The sequence below is a fragment of the Orcinus orca genome, chromosome 2, assembly GCF_937001465.1.
Source record: "Orcinus orca chromosome 2, mOrcOrc1.1, whole genome shotgun sequence".
Taxonomy (NCBI): Eukaryota; Metazoa; Chordata; class Mammalia; order Artiodactyla; family Delphinidae; genus Orcinus; species Orcinus orca.
In genome coordinates, this window is record NC_064560.1 from 196,256,079 (window position 1) to 196,278,267 (window position 22,189).

Genomic DNA, 22,189 nt, shown 5'->3' on the forward strand with positions numbered 1-22,189 from the left:
TATGATGAACAGCCCAACTTGGGCTGACAGCAGTTACACTGAAAAATGGGTCTTCTACCTAACAGATCAGGAGACAAACACAGAGGGGTAGGGTAAAGCAACAAATGCCAAATTATATTTAATTTAATAGTAAATACATTTATTAGGATTTCAACTCAGGTTTGTCTGACTACAAAGCGCAGGCTCTTTCTGTGCGGCCTCTCTCTCTTGGGCAGATTATCCCACTGCTGCTTCGACCCTTCCTGAAACCACCCTCAGTCAGAGCTGCCCCATTCGGGGCACATGGTCCTTCCCCTCCCATCAGTTAAATGCCCCCTTCCTGACTGAACTCTCACCAGCTTATGTGGAGAAATGATGATAGCCCACCACATAAAGTTCATTTTCAAAATGCAATTTCAAGGATCTCGACTCGACTCCTTGGTCCAAGTCTGTGTTTTTAAAGAGTAATCTGAATTTTACACTTAGAGTTTTTCAATCTTTGTTCCCCTGTACTTACATCCTTAACAAGTCAAACATCTCCAAACCTAGTCTTATATCTGTAAGTTTTTAAAAAGAAGTGATGTTTGTTAAATGACAGCAAGCAGAAAAGCACTTTAAAATATATTCTCCTAGCTACAGCAGGCAGCTAAAGCCGGGGGGATCTGGAACTGGCCCACGAAGACTTTCTGACATATGGAGACAGTGACCAGCAACCAATGCCAGTCAGGCCCTAGGCATCCAATCACTAGAAGGGATTGATGGTGATTTCTGGAATCACATAGGTATTTGAGGTGCTCTGTCCTCTCTATATAAATACAAAGCAGGGGGTCTCGGCCTTAGCACTATTGACATTTTGGGCTGGACAATTCCTTGTTTGGGGGCTGCCCTGCACATCAAGAGAAGTTCAGCAGCAACTGCAGCCTGGAGGCCAGTGGCATTCCCCCCACCCCCAAACCTAACAATCAAAACTGTCTCCAACTGTTACCAAATACTCTCTCAAGGGCAAATACCCTCTCAACCGCCCAGCTGAGATGCACTGATGTAACACAGAAGAAGCTATTATGTGGTCACAGACATACCTTGCTTTCTCTTCGGTTTGATGCTTTTGACAGTCAAGAAAAGTACAGTTTGATTGCATCTTTAAATCATTTTTAAAATTTATGATTCTGCATATATATTTTTTTCTTTTTACCTTTTGAACCCTTTCACCCATTTTTAAAATCACAACCATTATTTTCAAATACTCAAGACTGGCTTAATTATGCAAAAAAGCCAACATTTGATTGTCTGATAATTCCACATTTGGATATACCTTGTTTCACATTTATTAATCAAAGTTTCCAATAAAAAGGAAGAATAAATAAATAAAGGAATACTAAAAAGGAATAACGGATAGATTCATTAACGCTTTAAGACTGTGGTTGTTTTTTTAAAAAGGATATTCGGATTCATTATAAGTTATCCAAATTGTTCTTGTTAGTCATGTGAGAATTTTATTACTCTTAGAAAAACTTCTGAATTAAAGTTTATTTTTAGAATGTTCTCTAGTTCCTGAGATGTTCATAATAATACTATTTACTACACAGACTGTGGTATAATTCAGTCACCTAAACATCATCTAAAGGGGTTTATTTCAGAGGGTTATTAAGAGACCTGGCATGAGACGGTTCCATCAAAATGAACAGAGTATTTTAGTGACTCACGGTCATTTAAAATCTCATTGAACCTTGAAGCAAAACTGCACTACTTTGTTAATACTGAAATAAACAGACCGGTGAGTGTAATGAAAATCCAAAGATCACGCCAAGCCAGCTGTCGGGAGACTCGACATCGTTCCAGAACCCTCGACCTGACCACAGAGGCAGTTCCTCTCAGGGTAGGCCGCCAGCCTTCGCCATCTCACAGCCCCGATTTGAGAAACACATTCCTGAAAAGAGCTGGTTTCCAGTTTGTTGCCTAACAATAGGAAATAACAAAGGTTTAGACCTGCTAGGGTCAGCTTCGCTTTTATTAGTCATTGAAGAAACACAATTAAGAACTAGGAATAGGGCTTCCCTGGTGGCGCAGTGGTTGAGAGTCCGCCAGCTGATGCAGGGGACACGGGTTCATGCCCCGGTCCGGGAAGATACCACATGCCGCGGAGCGGCTGGGCCCGTGAGCCATGGCCGCTGAGCCTGCGCGTCCAGAGCCTGTGCTCCGCAATGGGAGAGGCCACGACAGTGAGAGGCCCGCGTACCGCAAAAAAAAAAAAAAAAAAAAACTAGGAATAAAAGCACAACCCTTTCAGGTCACGAAGAGCCACGTCACACTTTAGATTGCAGGATTGTAGGTGCAAACTAACCGAATAATCAGAGTTTTGGCCTGGCTCCATCAATATTTTTCAAACCAAGCACACTCAAAATAAATGCTATATACATGTTATATGATAATTCTTAAAGGCTTCCTGAAGTTTAAAGTTTAGAAAAGCAGCGACTTCTACTTGAAGACAAGAGTCATAGTTTTTTATGTATCTGAAGTATTTGATACAGGGGAGGATATAATTTTGAGTGTGACATTCTTGCACAGTAGGCATGCTGTAAGGTTAAATGATGAACACCCAAACATTATTTCCTGTAGCAATGAAAACAGAGCAGAGACAGACCAGCTAAGGAACAACCAAATCAAGCCTAATCCAGGTTATCCAATTACCCAAAGAAAAGGGAAAGGGAGCAGCTCACCTTCCCACTTGCCACCTATTAGGTACAGCAGCCCAGGAGCTGATTCGTGGGCATATGAGAAAGGGGCGAGTCAAGAGGCAGAGACACTCGCCCTTTCTTAGCTCCCAAGGGAACCCTGACACTGGCCCTCAGCTGTCTGAGTGCTGTTCAGCTGGAAAGGAAAGAGAACACTGGCTGAACTGCCAAAACACAGCAAGGAGCAATCAGGTGTAATTCAAATGTTCATGACCTTATAGAGATTTCCATATGACACGTCTACTTAGAACTAATCAAAATTAATATAATACACAGTACACTTTGCAAAACATAAAGAAATCAATTGTCAATATTTTACTACTAATATACGTATGAAGAACCCACAAATGGACTTTCATTTCCTTGGAAAATTTAGACATGGGGCATATCTTTTTGTACTAGATAGATTGTAGAGCTTCTGAAAGTCCATGGTTGTCTTTCGTTTTCAGAAAATGCAGTGACTTTCATAACTTAGGAGCAACCGCTGCTTGTTTTAACACTGGGCACTGAGGAAGTCAGATGTATTCCAACCACATTTCAGTGACATTTCTGTAAAAACAGAAACAATGCACTCGATGCCTTTTACCTTAAAAAGCAAAATGTTTAGGTGGAACATTTAAGCAATCAATTTCCCTCCTTCCCCACCCTGTAACACATCCTTTAAACAGCTCCCAGTCGCTCACCTGGATGACCTTATAGAAGTAGGCGTACTGCCGCGCTGTGTTCTTATACTGGCTGAAGACGTCATGTATGGCCTGTGTGGACTGAAGGTAGCGAACCTCATCCTCTTCGAAGTAGAGAGGGGTGTCGTATTCGCTGGGGAGGGTCTGAATGTAGGGCTGCCAGAAAGAGTTAGGGTCGGCTCGCTCACACAGCAGATGAAAGGCCAGTGTGATGTTTCCCATGGCTTGAAGAATTCGGTCTTGAGAATACAAGGGCCCTGAATTAACCCAGAAGGTAACAGCATCAGTTCCACACACTGCTTTAAAAAGTGTTTATTCAAAATATATATTAAAGTTATAGGAATATCTTGATAGTCATGTAACATTTAAGGTAAGGTGCCCTCTTCTTTTGACATTCTTCTACTATGTCAGATTACAAGTGTGGAAAACACTTCGTGTGGATTTGGGGAAATATTTCACTAGTTGAGAAAACGACCAAATATAGTCCCTAGCGCCACAAAATGAAATTTTATATATTTTTATCATTTTTGCTCTGCCTTGAACAAACAGAAATTATTCTCACCCAGCACTGAATTTTTAGCAGATTCAACAGTCATTAGTAATTTTCGTGGAACCCATAAAAATAATTCTTCTGCCTAGGAGGAAAAAAATAATAGTAGAATCACCAAGACATGTTACAATTGTCAGTCCAGCTACATCTATGGTCAGAAATCCAATCACAATGAAATACAACTTAAGGTTGCCTATAAGCATTTTATTTCTAATTATCAAATACGCTTTTAAATGTACACGTTTATGTCACAGTTAAATGAGTAGAAGCATCGTCTCGAATCCTGTTTCCAAAGAAAAACTATATACACTGGGGAAAAAAAAAATCAAAAAAGCAATTCGAAGCAAATATAACAATTTGGGAATAGAGCACAAGGGTGCTTATTTATTCTTTGCTGTACTTAAGTTCTAAAAACAAAACAAAACAAAATTCTACCTCCAACAAAAACCCTAACCTGCCAGTGTGAATTGCTATTGAGTTTCTGAAGCTAGAGTAACATTCCTTCCTCCACATGCTTGACCTTAAAGCACACGGATACCAGCGAAAGCACAAGCCCGTAAGACATACTCTGGTTACTAATTTTTTCCCAAGGCATTATCTCACTACTTTGGCAACATGAGATGCTTCTTTCAGGAAGTCCTGTCCATGTGTCTATACTGCCTAAAGCATGCACATCAACATAGTACCTTGAGTGGGGTGATGGTGTCACGGGTATATGCATATGTCCCAGCTCATCAAAACATATACGTTAAATATGTGTGATTTTGTATATCAATTATGCCTCAATAAAGCTTAAAAAAACATGCACATAGTGAAGACGGACCACCGCTAAGATATTCTGGGCAGCATCCATACTAATGATGCTTCTCATCAGAGATGAGAACAAAGTGTGACAGCTGGTTTACTCTTGCCATTTACCAATGTCTACTATTTATTTTTATGTGTGTCTCATCCCTTACTATATCAGCCTCATGAAGGAAGAGATCCTGGTGTTTTGGGAAGCATGGTATAATAACAAGCAAGGTACTATTCACACACTAGATATTTAACAGGTATCTAATAAACCAGTGTATGGTTTATCAAGGTATCACTGAAAAGTAAACTACGACTTGACCAGAGATGCTGCTGGAAGTTTGAAGGGACCCAAATAAATAACATCCATTTCCTCCACCCAAGTTCTGAACCAACTGAGAGAGACACAAGAATACAACAGATGGTGACACAAAATATCACCTACGGAATCCCAGAATTAGACAGACTCCCCACCTAGTTACAGGCAGGACTGGAGCCCCGACAGGCCTCCCCACGTGTGGCCTGCCCTGTAAAACTCCCAGGGTGGAGAGAGCAGGGGAGAGAACACATATGGCAACTAGCTCCCACGGAGAAAAAGGCCAAGCCCAGATCCTTCTTCCAGAACCATCAGATCGTTACACCTCCTCTCTAGGAGCGGCATGATGAGGGCCAGAGAGAGGCCTAGAGCCCCGCCGGGGGCTGCTGCTCCCTTCATCTGGAAGGAAGGACCGAGAGTGGAGAAGAGCTTTGTCCCTTAGCACATGGATATTTCTCTTCTTCTTTCCCCTCCCCTCTGCTGCTGCTGTCTCCGTAAGTGGTACCTCCAGCCACTCAGTTACCCACTCCAGAAAACCGGTCCGCATCTCGACACTGCCCACCCTCCACCCCACCCACATCCAATCCATCACAGGGCCCTGTGTGCTCTCCCTCCAAACCACCCAAGCTCACATCCTCCTCTTCACTCAAATCTCAAAAGCCCGCAAGACATGTTCTCTGGTCTCCTAACAGAGGTTCGGAGATGTGACCCGACTTGCCCCACTCACTGGCTGATAGCACAGTTCCAAGGAGGACAACCTGGGAGGGGCTGTCTAGAGCCCTGGGCTGAGGCCCCTCAGGACCACGGGGCCAGCCGGGAGACTGCAGGTCAGGGAGAGGGAGGTGGGCTGCACACTGCCGACACGCCCACAGTGTGCTCAGGACAGCCCGAGACGCCTGTCTCCAAGTCCTGGGCCCTCCACGCCACACCACCCAGATGCTCTTAGAGCCCGCCCCCCAGACCAGCAGCTCACCTACAAACTCACCTTGATATCTCTTGTCGCTCTCAAACCGAAGCCCTCTTCTTTGAAGTTCACCATTTCAAAACCCTCAACAGAGGCTCCATTTTCAGAGGCCCATTTCATTAGATCAGGAAAGTAATCTTCTCTTTTTCCATCAAAAGTAACAGACAGACCTATATCAATCCGTGTTTTAGAAAACAAGAGCTACTTTTAGAACATATCAGTCATGTTGCTCTCAGAAAATAAAAAACAGACCACTGGAACTACCTACCTAGAAATAGTAGTAAGACTCCGATCTTGAAAAAAAAAAATCAAAACTGACCACCAGATGTCACAGTACATACCTTAACTAGTGACAGGAAAGGTGAGTTAAAATCCTGAACGCCCTGCTGGTTACAGAGCAATAGCTGCTGGTCCCAGGTGATATGAATATTGGCGGTCAGGTTCTATTAGGTGCACTAACAGGGATGGGGAAAGCCTTCATGACCACTGCAGGTTCCTAGAGCAACCTGCCATCTCTCATGTGCACACTTGCTTTAACAAAACTCACACGAAAACAAAAATCAGTAGCTCACATACATACATGCACAAGGAGACGTCTGTAAGGAGGAGCCCTAGACCCTGATTCTAAGAGCACAAAACTGGAACGCTCTGAATTTCGTCCAGCAACTTAAATGAGCAGCATCTATATGTATCACTGTAAGCGAAACACAAAACTTAACACTGGTTTTCTGAAAGTCCAATAGTATGATACCATTTACGTAAATTGTTAAAATACCAATTACTACCATCTATTTGTATGGGGTTATATATGAAGCAGAAACACATTCACTGTAAAGACAACGCCCCCCGAGGGGGAGGGGAGGGGAGAGGAGGGAGTGGGATGGAAGTGTGGGGCTTCAGCTGTGCCTGAAACGCCTAATTTCTTAAAAACAAATATAAGAACCAATCAAAGCACGGAGGGAGGGGAAGAGATCGGACCAGTAGCTGAGAAGGAAGGAAAGAAGAACTTGAACCCACAAGACTCTGGCATGTATCCAATTGAGATAGTAGCTGCTTAGGTGTTATTTTCGGCACTTTTCAGCACGTTTGAAATATCAAAAAAGATGAAAAGCCATGCATAGGAAAAATCATTATTTTTCTGAGGAATAAAGAGAGAGGAACAGGAACTTCGACCACATGAGGTGCTGGGCACAGAACCCAGCCCAGGGCCTGTGGCCATGTCCCCAAGATACAATTCATGGTTAACTAGATCTGTGAAGCAGGACTGCCTGGCCTGACGCCGTGCCAGGCTAGGTCTGCAAAGGTACCTGCTAAATGGAGAAAACTGATTTTGTTAGGGATACTCTAAAACAGAATTTACTCTTCCCTTATTGAGAACTAGTGAATGCTCTAACTTCAGTGCCAGTTATAGTAAATGGTCTCTACTCAGCACAGAAACTCAGGATATAAAAAAACTTTTCAGCAACCAATTTGGTGAGCCAGGATTAGCACAGTCTACCATTTAATGCAAATTAACACATTATAAAAGAACCCGTCCCCATTGAGGGTTTGAGACTATCTAACCTAAAGACTGCATGTTTGCAGATGTGCATGGGAGAGCGGTAAAACTACTCCCTAAGAGGGCAAATACAGAACAAACCGTCTTCCCACTAACTTTCATGGCAATAAATAAAAGGGGAGTCAAAGAAGTTCTCTCATCCTTCTGAACGCAGGCTCCTTATTATGCTTTCTCCTTCTACCTTCCGTGTGGCCTGCATACAAATCTACTTTTTGTGCTTTACAGCACAAAAACAATAGGTATATTGAATACGCTTTTCCGAATTGACACTTGGCCCCATTGCCAGCCTGACTGGGAATCATTAAGATGCCTACTGAATACACCCTGGAAAAACACAGCTTGAGAAATATAACTACATCTCTTATTAAATCAAGACATATTTGAGCTCATTGTAAATCTTGACAAGACACTAACCAATCCGTATATATTTGTGTGTTGACCACACAACACCATGTACTGGCCTCAAACCCTAAAGGAAACACAGGATGCAAAAACAAATTTAAATATGTATTTCATAAAATAAAAATAAATGAAAGTTATACCATCTTAGTCCCCAGATAGAAAAACTGTCCCCGCTGAAGCTCAACATTTTTATCCCTTCCAAAGCAGCAAAGGCACCTCAAACATGGGGAAAATCCTGATGGATTCCCAATGCAGTTTCCCTCCCAATATCTAGGAGCCCTTCTACAACCACCACCCAGACAGGCACGGAGGCCTGAGGGTTGATGCCGAGACCTTCATTCTCAAAGCCTCTCTTGCTTATGCCAGGTTCCACAGGATATTATTAAAATGTGATGATCATTTGAGGAAATTTACCTTTTTGTTTTTTTCGTATTTTCTCAACTAGAGACCGGATCTGCACATACTCTTCCCATTCTTTTCCTGGGCCAGGGGCAGGACTACTGCATTCTGTAACACAAAAACCATGGCACCGAAACATTTCTTTCAGCTTAACCTGTTAGTCTTCAGAAGAAAGAGGATCTGGGTTTTGTTGTTGCTGTTGGTTTCTTTTTAAAGAACAAAGGTATATAGCCGTGATGACAGAGGTGAGAAGTATAAACCAGGTATACTTTTTTTTAATTAATTAATTAATTAATATTTGTTTTTTGGCTGCGTTGGGTCTTCGTTGCTGCACGCGGGCTTTCTCTAGTCGCGGCGAGCGGGGGCTCCTCTTCGTTGCGGTGCGCGGGCTTCTCACTGTGGTGGCTTCTCTTGTTGCGGAGCACGGGCTCTAGGCAAGCAGGCTTCCGTAGTTGAAGCATGCAGGCTCAGCAGTTGTGGCTCGCGGACTTAGCTGCTCCGCGGCATGTGGGATCTTCCCGGACCAGGGCTCGAACCCGTGTCCCCTGCATCGGCAGGTGGATTCTTCACCACTGTGCCACCAGGGAAGCCCATAAACCAGGTGTACTTTTTAAAGCACGTAAACCCTCTGAAACCACCCAGGCCACATATTACACTGTGACCACAGGACACAGGTGTGAGCACCTAACTTGCATCTACCCCATTCTTGCTGCTCTGATCAATTTTCCTCAGAATACTCATAACAGGAAAATCTAAAAAGCTAAGCTAAAATGCAAAACATTTTCCTGAAAACTCTTGTGGATGGTGAAAAGAAGGTATATTAAGAGTCAACATTTTTTTCTAGTTAAACTCCATAACAATGATTCCCTAAGGGAACCAGTTAAATTGGACATAAGGACAATTAGTCAACAAACATTTCACATCCTTGTGTAAGGCTCTATAATAAGCACTCTGGGGGAGTTACAAAAAGAGATGGCACAGTTGCCGCTAAAAAAGAAGCTAAGATTCTGTCAGGCCAAAACCGAAAGACCTACCCGCCAAGACCGGAGCCATGGCAGTGGAAGGCCGCACCCCAGGCACCCGGCCTGTCAGCGGCCCTGACCTTTTAAGACAGTATCAGTTTAAAGAGAGAGACCCCGACCACATTCCTGATAAACCTCCTGGCCCCCTTTGTTCCCCACAGAGAAGACTAGATGTGGTAAATAATCAACAGGGGTTGTGGGGGTAGGAACTGGGAGATGGGGACTGACACATACACACCATTGATACCATGTATAAAATAGACCACTAATGAGAACCTGCTGTATAGCTCAGGGAACTCTACTCAATGCTCTGTGGTGACCTAAATGGGAAGGAAATCCAAAAAGAGGGGATATATGTATATGTATAGCTGATTCATTTTGCTGTACAGTAGAAACTAACACAACATTGTAAAGCAGCTATACTCCAATAAAAATTAATTTAAAAATTAATAATAATTAACAATAACTAGTTATGCATTGACTCATAACTTAGGTTAACCCGTCTTACTTCACTCTTCCATCAACAAACACTGACTGAGGCCCCAGAATACAGGAGCCTGTCCTGAGGCTGCCTGCAGTCCAGCAGGAGAGACAGGTGGGGGCGGGCAGGTACAGCCGTGCTCTGTGGGAGCCCACACTGACCTTCTGGGGGGCTCCCCACCAGGGGGATGGGAGAACTCAGGGAGGGACCTGACCCTGACTCAGTTGCTGCCTGCCTGCCTGCCTGTGTCAGGGAAAGAAAGCACAATTTTTATTTGGGGGTTAGCGTCTCACATAATCTAAAATAAGGGGCCAAGAAAATGAGACAAACGTAGTTAGTTAATCGAGTGACCACAGCTAAATCTGAAACATACAGAGCACCAACTTAAATTCCAATTTAAAGAAAGAAGGTACCAGCTTACACTAACTTGCTAAAGCAAGTATCGGCACTTAACAGATACTTAATTTCCTAGAGCAAGAACGGATAACCTCCATACGTGAAACTGGAAAACTATTACGAATCACTGAAAGTAAAGGGAAGGGAGCCCAGTTCCTACGTTTGCTCTCTGAGCGGCACGCTGCGCTCACCTCTGGCTTCACGGCCCAATGACCTTCAACCTTCACGTGCCGTAGCTCACATGGGGCTCGAGACACTCTATTTACTGATGCAAACACTGCGACTCAGCAGGGTTAAGGAACTGGTCCAAGGCCACACTGTTAAAAAGCAGTGGAGTTTGGCCTGGCCCACCGGTGCAGGCGGGGGGGTAGTTATCTACATTCATTCGTTCTGTTGTCCAAGCCTCCTTTAACCATAGTTACAGTTGGTACCATACCTGTTAGGTAAAAGTTACCTGTTGGAACCTGTTGGTACCGTACCTCCATTTTTACAGGCAGGGAAGCTGCAGGCTGGGGAAGATCTGTAATGTGCCAGGCCCCATGGCTAAACAAGCTGCGATCTGAACACAAGCTTGTTTCACCTCCTGCTCCCCAGACCAGGGACCCCCACGCGGTGCATGGGTGTGAGGAGAGAGACACACGTGTCCCACACAGAGGCGGGAAGGCCGAGCCGAGACTTACTCTGCAACAGCTCACTGGTTAGGTTCAAGGTTTCCTTCGGGGACACGCTTGCCGTAGCACCAGTGCCTGATTTCTGCGTTTTTACTCGACTCTTCTTACCCATTTTCTGACTACGGAGAAGAAAAAGAAAAAACAAAGAGAAAAGCATTACATTTCCAAAGAACAAAACTGAGTAATAAAACGTGGCACAGCAGTGGCTCGGCCTTGAGACATTAAGATCTTACCTCAAAGGTGCCATATCCTGAAGTTTCCCTCCAGAAAAAGCAACGTGTAACTAATACTAGTATTTGGAGGCACTCAAATGTGAAAAAAAAGCTGCTTTGTAGTCTCTGGAAGAAAAGTTCGTTCCTTTTCACCTACAAAAACTACAGTAGAAGCAAGTTTTACTCTAGAATTTTTTTCAAATTACATAGACTTCATTGTATATCCTAGTATTCTGTGATACTACACAGATAGAAGTTACATCTACATTCATGTATCACAAACTATCACATGGCCACAAAAACCTATATATTCTCTCCTCCCTCTGCTTTAAACGAATAATTTCCCATAAAGAGTAACTATATCATAAGCAACAGATTAGACCCTCTAGACACATGCTGAAGACATTTTAGAGATCAAAGAAACTTCAGAGAGCTAATTCAATTCCTTAATCTTGCTTCAAGGAAAATCCAAAGTACCTTGCCCAGGGTCTCACAGGAAGTCGATGGCAGACCCTACCCTCGAAAGAGGTCTCCACTGCCTCCCAGCCTGGCACTTCAACCACCCTGGAGCCCTCAATGGTCTAACAAATAAGAAATGGCCAGGATATGCCACAAGCAGACGAGACAGTGGGACAGGGGATGCACCGATAGACACCGGGCAGAGATGTTTATAACATCTGTCTGAAAACATTTTATAGCAGTGAGTCAGGAGACGTGTCTTGAAGAAAGAAAGGGACTGGGATGTATGAAGAAAGGGTGGGCAACTCAAAGGCAGGGCAGGAATGAGGGAAGCACATGGCAGGGCAGGGGGCACAGCACCCCAGGTGGAGAGGTCTCTGTGGGGAGCGGTGGGAAAGAGGACCCCAGCTGCAGGAGGGCTGCAACTGTTGTCTGAGGACTTTGATCTGAGCATTCCTCCTAAGACAGAAGCGCTTGAGGATGACAACCCAAGAAGACGGAGAGAGATCCCCCCAGAGAAGCCACTGGAGCCACCCACACTAATGAATACCACACACCACGATGATGCTCCATGGACCCCTCGCCAACAAGCTACAATTAATCTCAAGGGAGAACCAAAAGGCGAACTCTGACCTACTTGTTTTTTACAAAGAGAAATGACTATTGTAGTGTGGAGAGCTGTGATGGGACAAAAGGTTGAAAATGCATATTCTCCTGCAGCCTAGCTGATCACTGATTCCACTGCAATGACTCCATGCAAATACAGGCCATGCTAAAACAACAGAAAATAGCGTTCTATTAAAGGGCTATCTTATGTAGCTTCTCTGATGCGTCTGATGCATGAAGTATACTTTGTAACTTACGTATCTAAAAAGCCTTCTAAAACACAAGAGTGGAACACATAGTGCCAGGCACCCTGGAACAAAAGTGAACAGATAACAATACCTAAAACTTCAGCAGCAAAGAGAATTAGTTATTTTGAGATCAAAAGCAGAAGGAAAAAAAAAGTGTGGGGTGGGGGGAGCAGGCGGGGGAATGGTTTAAGCACCTTTCCTTAAGCTCAAGGACTAAACGAGAAGGAAGCTCCCGGGTTTACTAGCTCACGGCTGAGAGCCCTGGACAGAGCACCTGCCGCTCTTCTTTGCACCAGGCCCTCTCCACATCTACCAACGGCATCTCTGCGGAGGACCACTGAACTTGACCTGAAAACAACTAAGACTACCAGTAAGCCTGGAAAGTAGGGCTTTAATCACACTTCCAAATATAGCTTGGCAGGAAGAACTGTGAAGCCCGCTGTCAGAGATGGGCTTGCCGGCCTCTCCCTGCCAGCGTGACCTTCTGTGTGTTAGGCGTCAACTCAAAAACATCACTCAGATAGTAACTCCAAGACCGTTCCCTCCTCTTAGCAGGCCTGGGGCACAGTGAACCCAAGGCAGCCGCGCCCCGCCTACACCAGTCTCCCCAGCACGAAGACCCGAGGGCTACAAAACAGGCTTCTTCACTCTGCCTGCAGCCCCTTTCCCCTCCCCACCCCAAGTCTTCCCTCAGGAATCCCTCCAACTCCCATCACTCTCTGGCATCTAGATACCTGTCCTGAAATAACAATCGTTAATTAAAGCAGCAGCAGTAGTGACCCTGTGTGCAGTCCTTAACCTCTGCCAGGCACTGGGCTAAGATCATCTCTTCATTTGATCTTCCCAGACACTCTAATCAGTAGGTATTAGCCTCATCTTTTAGATGACATTCTCAAAAAGGTGAAGTCCTCCATCTTTGTCCAAGGTTAGAGGTGCCTGTGCTCGGCCACTGCCCCAATACTTCTGTGACACGCAGAGCAAAAGCACAGGGCTCCGCAGGGAGCAGGAGGGCGGACACGTCTTCCAGACCCGACACCGACAACATCCGGCCAAGTGGTAACACCCCTGAGTATCTCAGGCCACCTGCTCGTCTTGAATTCATCTCTTGCTTAGACTATAAGTGTCCTGCGTTCTCCCTGCCCAAGCCCACCCCTGCCACTTAAATCTGCCCCCACTGAGCAACAGGTACCAATATACAACATAGGTGAAACTTCAAAACACATCAGGAAATTAGCACCTGGGAGAGCAGCTGTCCTTGAACTTCATACACATGAAATTATACAACATGTAGGCTTCTTTTGCTCAACGCAAGGTCTTTCCATGGCTCTAAGGTGACACCTAACCTCCCCAGCACAGCCCTCAGGGCCCTTTACTGCTTCACCCCATTTTCCTTGCCCGGCTTTATTCTTCCCATCACCGCTTACACAACACAGCTCTAGGATTTGCTCTTGTTCTCCCCTTTTCCTGAAATAAAGCTACCCTCTGCTAACCCTGTCTCCTCCTGGCAAAATTTTTCACATACTCAGTCAAAATGTCCCCCATGGCCTTGAGGAAATTCCGGGCTCCTCCATGCAGCCCTCACTTCCATGCAAATCTGTAAGAACGGGTCAAGTTCAAGGTGATTAACAGATGCTAAAGGCTTGGCTTACCTTGAGATCAGTCTTTTGGAATTCTCTTTGGACTGTTTCCCTCCCACAGGGATATAAGCCCTAAAGAGAGAAAGCAGCCTGCCCAGGTTAGACAGTAAGAATCTCCCAGTAGGCATTAACTCGCTTCTCAATTAAGGAGGGGTAGGGAGATGGCTGTCCTTCTCCCCAGGGGATGTACCTCCCTGGGGTACAAGACCCTAGGTCCAGACCAGCTCTTAATCTGTTCTACCTAGAAACCAGGTTGACAGTGACCTCACCCAGGAAAGCCTCCAGTCACTTGGACCCACTCTGTCCCGGAGCTCCTAATTACTCAGCCCCTGGCGCACTGAATCAGAGGCATGTCCTCAAGTGTGTACTTGCAGAACTAACATTTCTGGAGGGCGGGGGTTCTCTGTACCCAGTTCTATGGCCCAGCAGCCGTTTTTCTGAACTTTACAGACGTCAATGTCTATAAGATTCATTTGCCTCTGGATTCGATATGGTTTGGCACCAATTCTTCTCGCATTTGTGTGACCAATGTACCACCTAAAAGTACCTCAAAGGCGGTAGCCCCGCATTTACTTCTTTTCACCCCACAAAGCATTAGGCCCTCCTGCCACCCTCTGCCAGCTCCCTCAGCCCCTCGGCCCCATGCCATCCTCTGATCCACACGCTCCCTCTTCTCTGCGGCCTACGTGCCTTCAGCCCTTGGTGACGGTGTCTGAGTCTTGACTCAAACCCCAGCTCACCGACGGCCCCCTCCCCACTCCACACCCTGCAGAGCTCAGCCCTGGAGCCCCCACGGCCTCACGCGCTGTAGCTGACATCATTTATGTGCCTACCTCACCCACTGGTGTGGCTTTCTGTCTTGTGGCAGAAAAAACCCAAAGCTTCCATTTCTAAATTATCTGTAGGGTCTAGTATGGTGCCACGGACACAGTTGAGGGTCAAATATTTGTTGAATGAAGGAAAATCTTATCTGAATTTACTAGTGTTACTTATGGGTAAGATTTATTTCCCATCACAATAGTAAGATTATACAGCAAGGAACCATTTTGATATATTCTCCCACCAGTGACAGAACAGTAGCCAAAATGAGACATTTACTTAATACTTAACTACTACTTCTAAGAACTAGGATGACTCTTAAAAGTCAAAACATAAATTTATACATATAAAATTCACATTTAAAAAATAGTTTCCTTTGGGAAACCGTAGTTTGTTGTTAGAAAAGCTTTAAGGTATTAAAGTTCATAAAAGAATCTCTCCAATAAACACAAACTGAATTTTTAAAGTGTTTTTGGTCTCTTAGAAAACAACCAAGCAGGAATAAGTCCATTTCCAATAGAAATGGAAGAGCTGCTACTCAAGCACAACTTCAAGCTCCAGGGGCACTTGTGACTGGGGGCACGAGCATCTGTACGGCTCTCTGCACTGGCCAGACACGTTCCCGCCACAGCCTGCAGAGGCCAGTGGTGACCACTGGCCTGGCAGGGTGCTCAGGCATGGCTATGACTTGGCCAAGAGCCCACAGCCAACAAGCAGCGGACCTACAGCTTCAACCTGAAACCCTGTGTTACATCCAGCACATTTGCAACTAAACAAGGTCTCCTACATCCACATGCCAGGACCACACCAGCTGCTGCAGAAGATGACCACAGCCAGATGAGGGACAGCCAGCCCTGCGGGCCACAAGGGTGAGGAGATGAGGACCCTGGACTCAGCCTGGATAACTCCTAAAATGTGCGGGCAAAGTAACCAAACAGAGAGGGGTAAGGAATAAAGTACAGGTAAAGAAGAAGGACTAGATGTTCAGATTCAGTCTGAGAAAGTGTTAGAATCCAGGCTGAGTGGTTTCCTAAACTCAACCCCCTTCTGCCTTGTTTAGCTAACAAAGATTTCCCCAACTTCACGGATTTAAAATAACTACCTACCCTGTTCATTTATGATTCAAAAACTTGTTACATACAATGAATAATTTTCATTGTGAGTTCAGCTGAATCCGGGGCTAGATTCCAAGTTTCAACAAATGAAAGAGCCAAATAGGTATCCTGAATATTCTTAGTGCTCTCAGTGGAAAAACAGTACCTATTAGTTTAATTCATCAATTTCCTACAAAGACCAAATATTTCTCTTCAGTATTTATTTCAAATATGTATATTAGAAAAATACAAAGATGTGCTATATTAGATATGTGTATGCACACACAAAGTTAAATGCCAAATTTTAGCCAAAGGTACAATGCTAAATGAAAGATTTTTTCCCCCAAAGTTTAGATCGAAAGCAGGTATAATTTCCAAATTCTTAATGAATTATCTGGGGAAAACAAATATACAGTAAAAAAGGACTTAAACAATACTTAAGACAAAAGAAAATAATATGCAGAAAAGCAATAGGATTGACAGGCAAAAGGATTCTACAGTAAACAATTACAGTGACAGTCCTTCAAAGGAAGGGGCATCTATAAAAAGAAACAGCAAGCTAAGAGTTCCACACATATCTACATTGCTTCACCATCAAGATATTTTAAAAATCTACAAAATCCTCAAAATCTGGCTCTTTATAACACCATAAACTATTTAGCAAGTCCATCAACAATCTCTCCACCTAAGAGATACAACAAACTTTAGAAAACAGTAAAATAGATGGCATATTCAATTATTATTTAAATTGCTGACTAATATGCAAGTGCCATCTGTAATCAACAACCACTTCTGACCAGTGAAGTGATTCTTTCACACATAATCTGCCTAAGTGAGGAGAAATAAGAACACAGTGCATTTAAGGAACTTGGCTGATGGCGTGGTGGGCGTGGTGAGGGGGATACTTGACCCATTTTTACAAAGTATACTTCACACCTACTGAACAGACCGAGATGGAATTCAGCTGTGTGGGGTTTTTTTTCTTTCCCCCAAAATTCTAAACGGAATGAATGTATATTTGCGATATTCTTGAGTTGCTTTCAACTAAATACAACTAGAATAAACATTTTTGATTATACTTATTTGGTAATTTGGTAAACCAGAAAACCTTAGCTCAAACCCAGCATCTGTTTTTCAATGTATGCTGCATCTTCCCAACTTTACAGCTGGTTTGACTAAGGGAGAGAATGGTCCTAGGGCTTCCTCCCACCTCAGGCTCCCAGCTGTAAACGGACTTGAAGGGAGTGTGAAGCCTGCCTAATCTTTTGGAGGAAGAAAAGAATCTCACTAAAATACTTCACAGGCCATTAGGATCAGATTACTACATACTGAATTAAATACACAGACTACAGGATGATGGCCTAGGAAAATGAAAGCACTCCCAAATTGAAAAGCATTTAACTGTGCTAAGCTCTCTCTCCTCCAAAAACTGATGAAGCATACATGGTCCTTGCGTTGGTACCATGTTAACTGAAATACTGGAAACACCTCTCTTTGCACAGTAGCAGGATCTAGTAACAGGGTCAAGCCTTACTAACTTATACAGGTTCAAGTGGCTAACTAGCACTCATCATTCCAATCTCTATCAAAGGAGACACTGATGTGTCACAGCTCAAAAGTACCAAGAAGTCAGGGCAAGCAGACAGGCGAGATGATGGAATTAATTTCAACTCAGTAGCTACATACATACCAAGATGAATGTAGACCTATAAGCTGCATGTAATTAAAATTTCAATCTTTATACAGAACAATCTGGGCTGTCATATATACATATATAGATAGATACGTAGATAGATACAGATATACACAAACTTGAGATTTAAACTTGCTCTCTACAATGTTTTTGCTATATTTCCACTAATACACATGATAATTTTAGAGACACTTAAACCATCTTTGATTGACTTTTCAATATATAATAGTCTTAGTTTTAAACTGCTATTGAATTAAGTTGTAAATACACTTAAAATGAGGCTCCTATTTAAAGGAAGTTGCAAAACAAACTCTTCATAAAGCAAAGAATCATTCAGTTATCATGAATAACCATTTCCTATTATAGCTTTCTAGAAGAAAAATGTTAAGGGTGAAGGAACAGCTAGCTATAATCTGTCAAGAAATTACTTTCAAACCACCCACATTCCTCCCATAAGGATTCTAGATTCTAGAATTGTGGAACATCAGGTTTGGAAGAGACCTCTGGGGCTATCTGTGTTAACCCTCAAGCCTGAACATCTTTAAAATAAAGATATCTAATATTATGTAGCAAGTATGGTTATCAAAGTGCTTTGCTCTCCACTGCCAAATTCAACCCAAGGAGATGAGTCCCCAACTTACTGTGGTTCACGTTCAGATACTTCAACTTTAATACAGACGGTGCAAGCGCATACACATTCAGTAGAAACCTTGAATTTTTATCTTTTCCCAGGCTAGTGATATGCAGTGTGATACCCTCTGGTGATGCTGGGCAGTGGCGGCAAGCCTCAGCTCCCCGCCGGTTACACGGAGCATGAGCGTAAACAACGAACACACTTACAACCCTTCTGAACAGACAGCCATTCTGTTTTTCACTTTCGGTACAGTGTTCAAAAAATAACATGAGATATTCAGCACTTTATTACAAAACAGGCTTTGTGTTAGATGATTTTGCGCAACTGTAGGCAAATGAAGTGTTCTGAGCGCTTTTAAGGTCGGCTAGGCTAAGCTGTGATGTTTGGTACATTAGGTATGTTAAATGCATTTTCGACAATGGTATTTTCAACACGCTATCAGGATGTAACCCCATCATAACTCCAGGAAGATCGGTATAGCTAACACTGCCTTACTTTTCTACCAGCCAAGTGAATGAGTGAATTCATGCTTGCATTCAGTGCACATTTCTTGAGTATCTAATATGAAATGCAGGGATAAGTGAGACGTGGTCCCACAGTCTTGAGGATAAGGTGGTAACCAACTACACCCTTTGTTACGTAAACTGACCTTCAGCCAGATACATGTGCTACATTAAACAACTGAGTTTTGGAACCTAAATGCAAATTATTCATGCTGTCACGTTGTTTGTTTCTGGGCTGTTGAACCTGTGTGTGCCCTGGGGCAGGCCCCCAACATGACCGTCTTCATCATAACTGCATCATCAGGCATATTTCCTATATCAGGAACTGAGGTAAGCATTTTACACACTAGACAAAGAAAGATATTATGCCCACTTTACAGATGAGAAAGCTGAAGTTTAGTGAGGTTAATAAATTTATGCAGCATGACAGACAGCTAGTAGCACAGCCTCATCAGCACAGCTCGATGTCAAACGTCACTGATGCCCAATAGTATTTCATGGATTCAGTGCAAAACCAACCCCCTTAGAGAGGCTCTGAAGGTTCATTATCTCTGAAATTCTAAATAACAGTATTCCTTTGCAGTTGTAAAACATACCATGTAAAGCTTTTACCCCTTTGGCCTTTTAAAACTATAGAGTCATTATGCTGGCCTTGTCCAAATACAAAGGAGTGGCCTCAGCTTAAATTTGGGACATGAACAAAACTTCCAAATTTTATGATAAAGGCAACTTTCATGAGTATTTTTCAACACTAACCCTTACTTTCTCTTAACTGTGCTTAACAGAAAACTATTGATACTGAAGAGTCAGGCCTATTTTCTGAGATTGAAACCTTAAAGGTTTGGTCATAGAATTTTTAGGCCTTGTTATGTTCTAATGAACTGTATCGTAAACAAAGGGGAAAGTGAAATTCAGGATGGGAGATAGGTAATAAGGCTAAAATACTGCATACTTATTAAGAGTTCTATGTAGACACCTGCTTATCTAATTCTCTAGACAATTTTTTAGTCCTTCTAAAAAATAGTGAAAGCACTTTTTCCTGCCCTGTCCCTCTGCCCCCCGTCCCTCTGTACCCCCATTATTCAGCCTACACATGTAAGAAGTTAAAATTTTACTCTGGCTTGGTAATCAGTATCACTCAGCTCCCTTTCAAAATCTTAACTTCAGAGCTGGACTTGTCTTCCATTGCCAGTCAAGAGTGTTTGGACTTATCTTGATTATTAATTAACTTCTACTTGGAAAGGACTTGAATAAGAAAAAAATGTTCAAAGTCTTAACTTTGGTATTTGAATTTTATAATCATTTGGAATCATTTTTCTTCCATTCAAATATATTTCAGTTGAAAATTGTCAATAGCTGTGTTTGTACCTCTGGTTTTACGATCTGTTTACTTCTAAACCTAGAAGAAACTCCCAAATGGAAATGGAGTCTACACAGCTAATCTCTGGCTTGAGTTACTGAATGAATTTAACAACAAAAAGGATTCTATTCTGTTAATCAACTTTTTCCCCATAAGACTATTAAAATGACTTGAAAAAAAAAAACAAGTCTCAACTCCTTTGTAATAAAATATGTGTATTAATATTTTGTTAGAAATTTATTTTTACTTTGAGAATATTATGTAAATTATATATGCAGATCAAACTATTTAACAATCTCCAATTTTATGAGTAGGAAAATGAGATGACATAAGGAAATCCAACGTACAGAAGTCAATTTTGTCAAGTAAGGTACACTTGTATATGCAACAAAAGTGAAAACCAGAAAAATTTAAAAGCCAAGGAATCCTTAATCTGACCCCCTTAATATGACTCAGAATGAACTGATATCCAAGATAAACACTTCTTCAACTGTAGCAAGAAAAAAAGGATGCACAGCAAATCAAAATATTCTTTCTGATAAATTAATGGGCCCAAATATAATTCTTGTTCATTGAGAAAACAAATTAACTGGCCACAAGCAACTTCCAAAGTACCATAAGAATAAAGATATATTCACTCTTCACTATTCTGTTAAAAGTGTTTAATGCCATAGTAATAAATGACTCCATTTCCTTTGTGCAGGAACAAAATCTAGGTCCCACTCCCAGGACTGAGGTACATGAAGAGAAAACACACTTGAAACTCTTCCTCCCTACTCCTCACAGAAGCCAGAGAAGACAAACCAGTTTCTAAAGATAAAAAAAACCTCCCAGTGATAGATATTCATCAAACTACACCAAAAAAGATACAGTATTATTAGTTACATTTCTAAAAGCTACTGCAGATTAGTGATAAGAAAAAAGGAGACTATGTAATTCAAACATTTTGAGAGATTTGGAAAGCTTCAAACTAAACTGACATCTAGTAAAAAGAAAGAGAAACCCTGAGCCAGGAGGTAAGGTTTTCATTCATATTTTTACTAAAATTCCACGCGCCACAGAGTAGGTACCTGGTTCCCACTGAATTCAATGATTATCTGCTAAATATTTACTGCGAGCAGACTCCAGCGTACTGTAGATACTCTCCTCCAGCTGTCATCTCCTTTGCCATTCTCTTCTGGATCATGAGAGCGGCAAGTTTTAAGGAAACGGTTGTGACCAGTTATCAGAGCTCTCAGAACAAAACAGTTTTCCAGGGGTTGGACTTCAGAATGGAAAACTATTTCAGTACAACCTTCACAGCTCTGTTTCCAGTGGCTTCTAAAGCAAAGGTTTAATCGTCACTGAAAACGGGGCCTAAGTGTTCAGCAAGTGTTACTTTCTTCCTGACAATCTTACTGCACTCCTATCGACAGAACTGAGCAGAAACTTTCATTCCTACAGTACACGTAGACATAAATGTTTTAATCTGCGAGTCCAACACCATTCCTATCCCAGGGATCACTGGAGAAGAGATGAGAAGCAGCAACCATTTTACTCGTTCAGACTAGAGTTTCATTTCAGACATTAAGTTACAACTTTGAATATATATAAGAGAGGGCAGACAGGAAGGGGTAGCAGAAGGAAAACACAGGCCGTTGGGGCCCAATAACAAGCTGTTCTGCGGCTCTCTGAGAACTTGGCTTTTCAAATTACTATCCTAGGCCCGAGAAAAACTCCTTAAAATGCTGGAACTTTTCCAAACTATCAATCACAGCAGCCCCAGCAACTAATGTGCTAAGATGAGACTGCATACATAGTAGACTCTGTATGGACACAATATATCATGGTTCAAGTAAGTCTTGCCAAATTTTAAGGGTACAGAGGAAAGCTGCGTTTATTTTGCTATATTCTTAAGTTAAATTCATTCACTTAAAATGGTAAGAAAAACCTTTCCAAAATTATTTCTGGTTCCTTCAGTTTTGAAATAGCAGTAGGGT

At 42.7% G+C, this 22,189-nt stretch overlaps 1 protein-coding gene across 5 annotated transcripts in view; it reads right to left on the bottom strand.

Moving 5' to 3' along the window:
* Positions 1 to 22,189, bottom strand: part of SETD3 (SET domain containing 3, actin histidine methyltransferase) — a 70,022-nt gene that overhangs the window by 46,495 nt on the left and 1,338 nt on the right. For 3 of the 5 annotated variants that reach the window (XR_004481000.2, XM_033419967.2, XM_049706502.1), the window contains 6 exons: positions 11,179 to 11,319; positions 10,955 to 11,064; positions 8,391 to 8,483; positions 6,038 to 6,186; positions 3,957 to 4,029; positions 3,395 to 3,651 (listed from right to left, as the gene is read on the bottom strand). Coding sequence is in view for 4 of the 5 variants with exons in the window: in XM_033419967.2 (XP_033275858.1) it covers positions 3,395 to 3,651; positions 3,957 to 4,029; positions 6,038 to 6,186; positions 8,391 to 8,483; positions 10,955 to 11,064; positions 11,179 to 11,192 (696 nt within the window). In the remaining variant the exon portion in view is untranslated. Of the gene's footprint in view, positions 1 to 3,394; positions 3,652 to 3,956; positions 4,030 to 6,037; positions 6,187 to 8,390; positions 8,484 to 10,465; positions 10,592 to 10,954; positions 11,065 to 11,178; positions 11,320 to 22,189 lie in introns of those variants that run through there. The other 2 variants (XM_004262384.4, XM_033419985.2) reach the window with 2 other exon arrangements.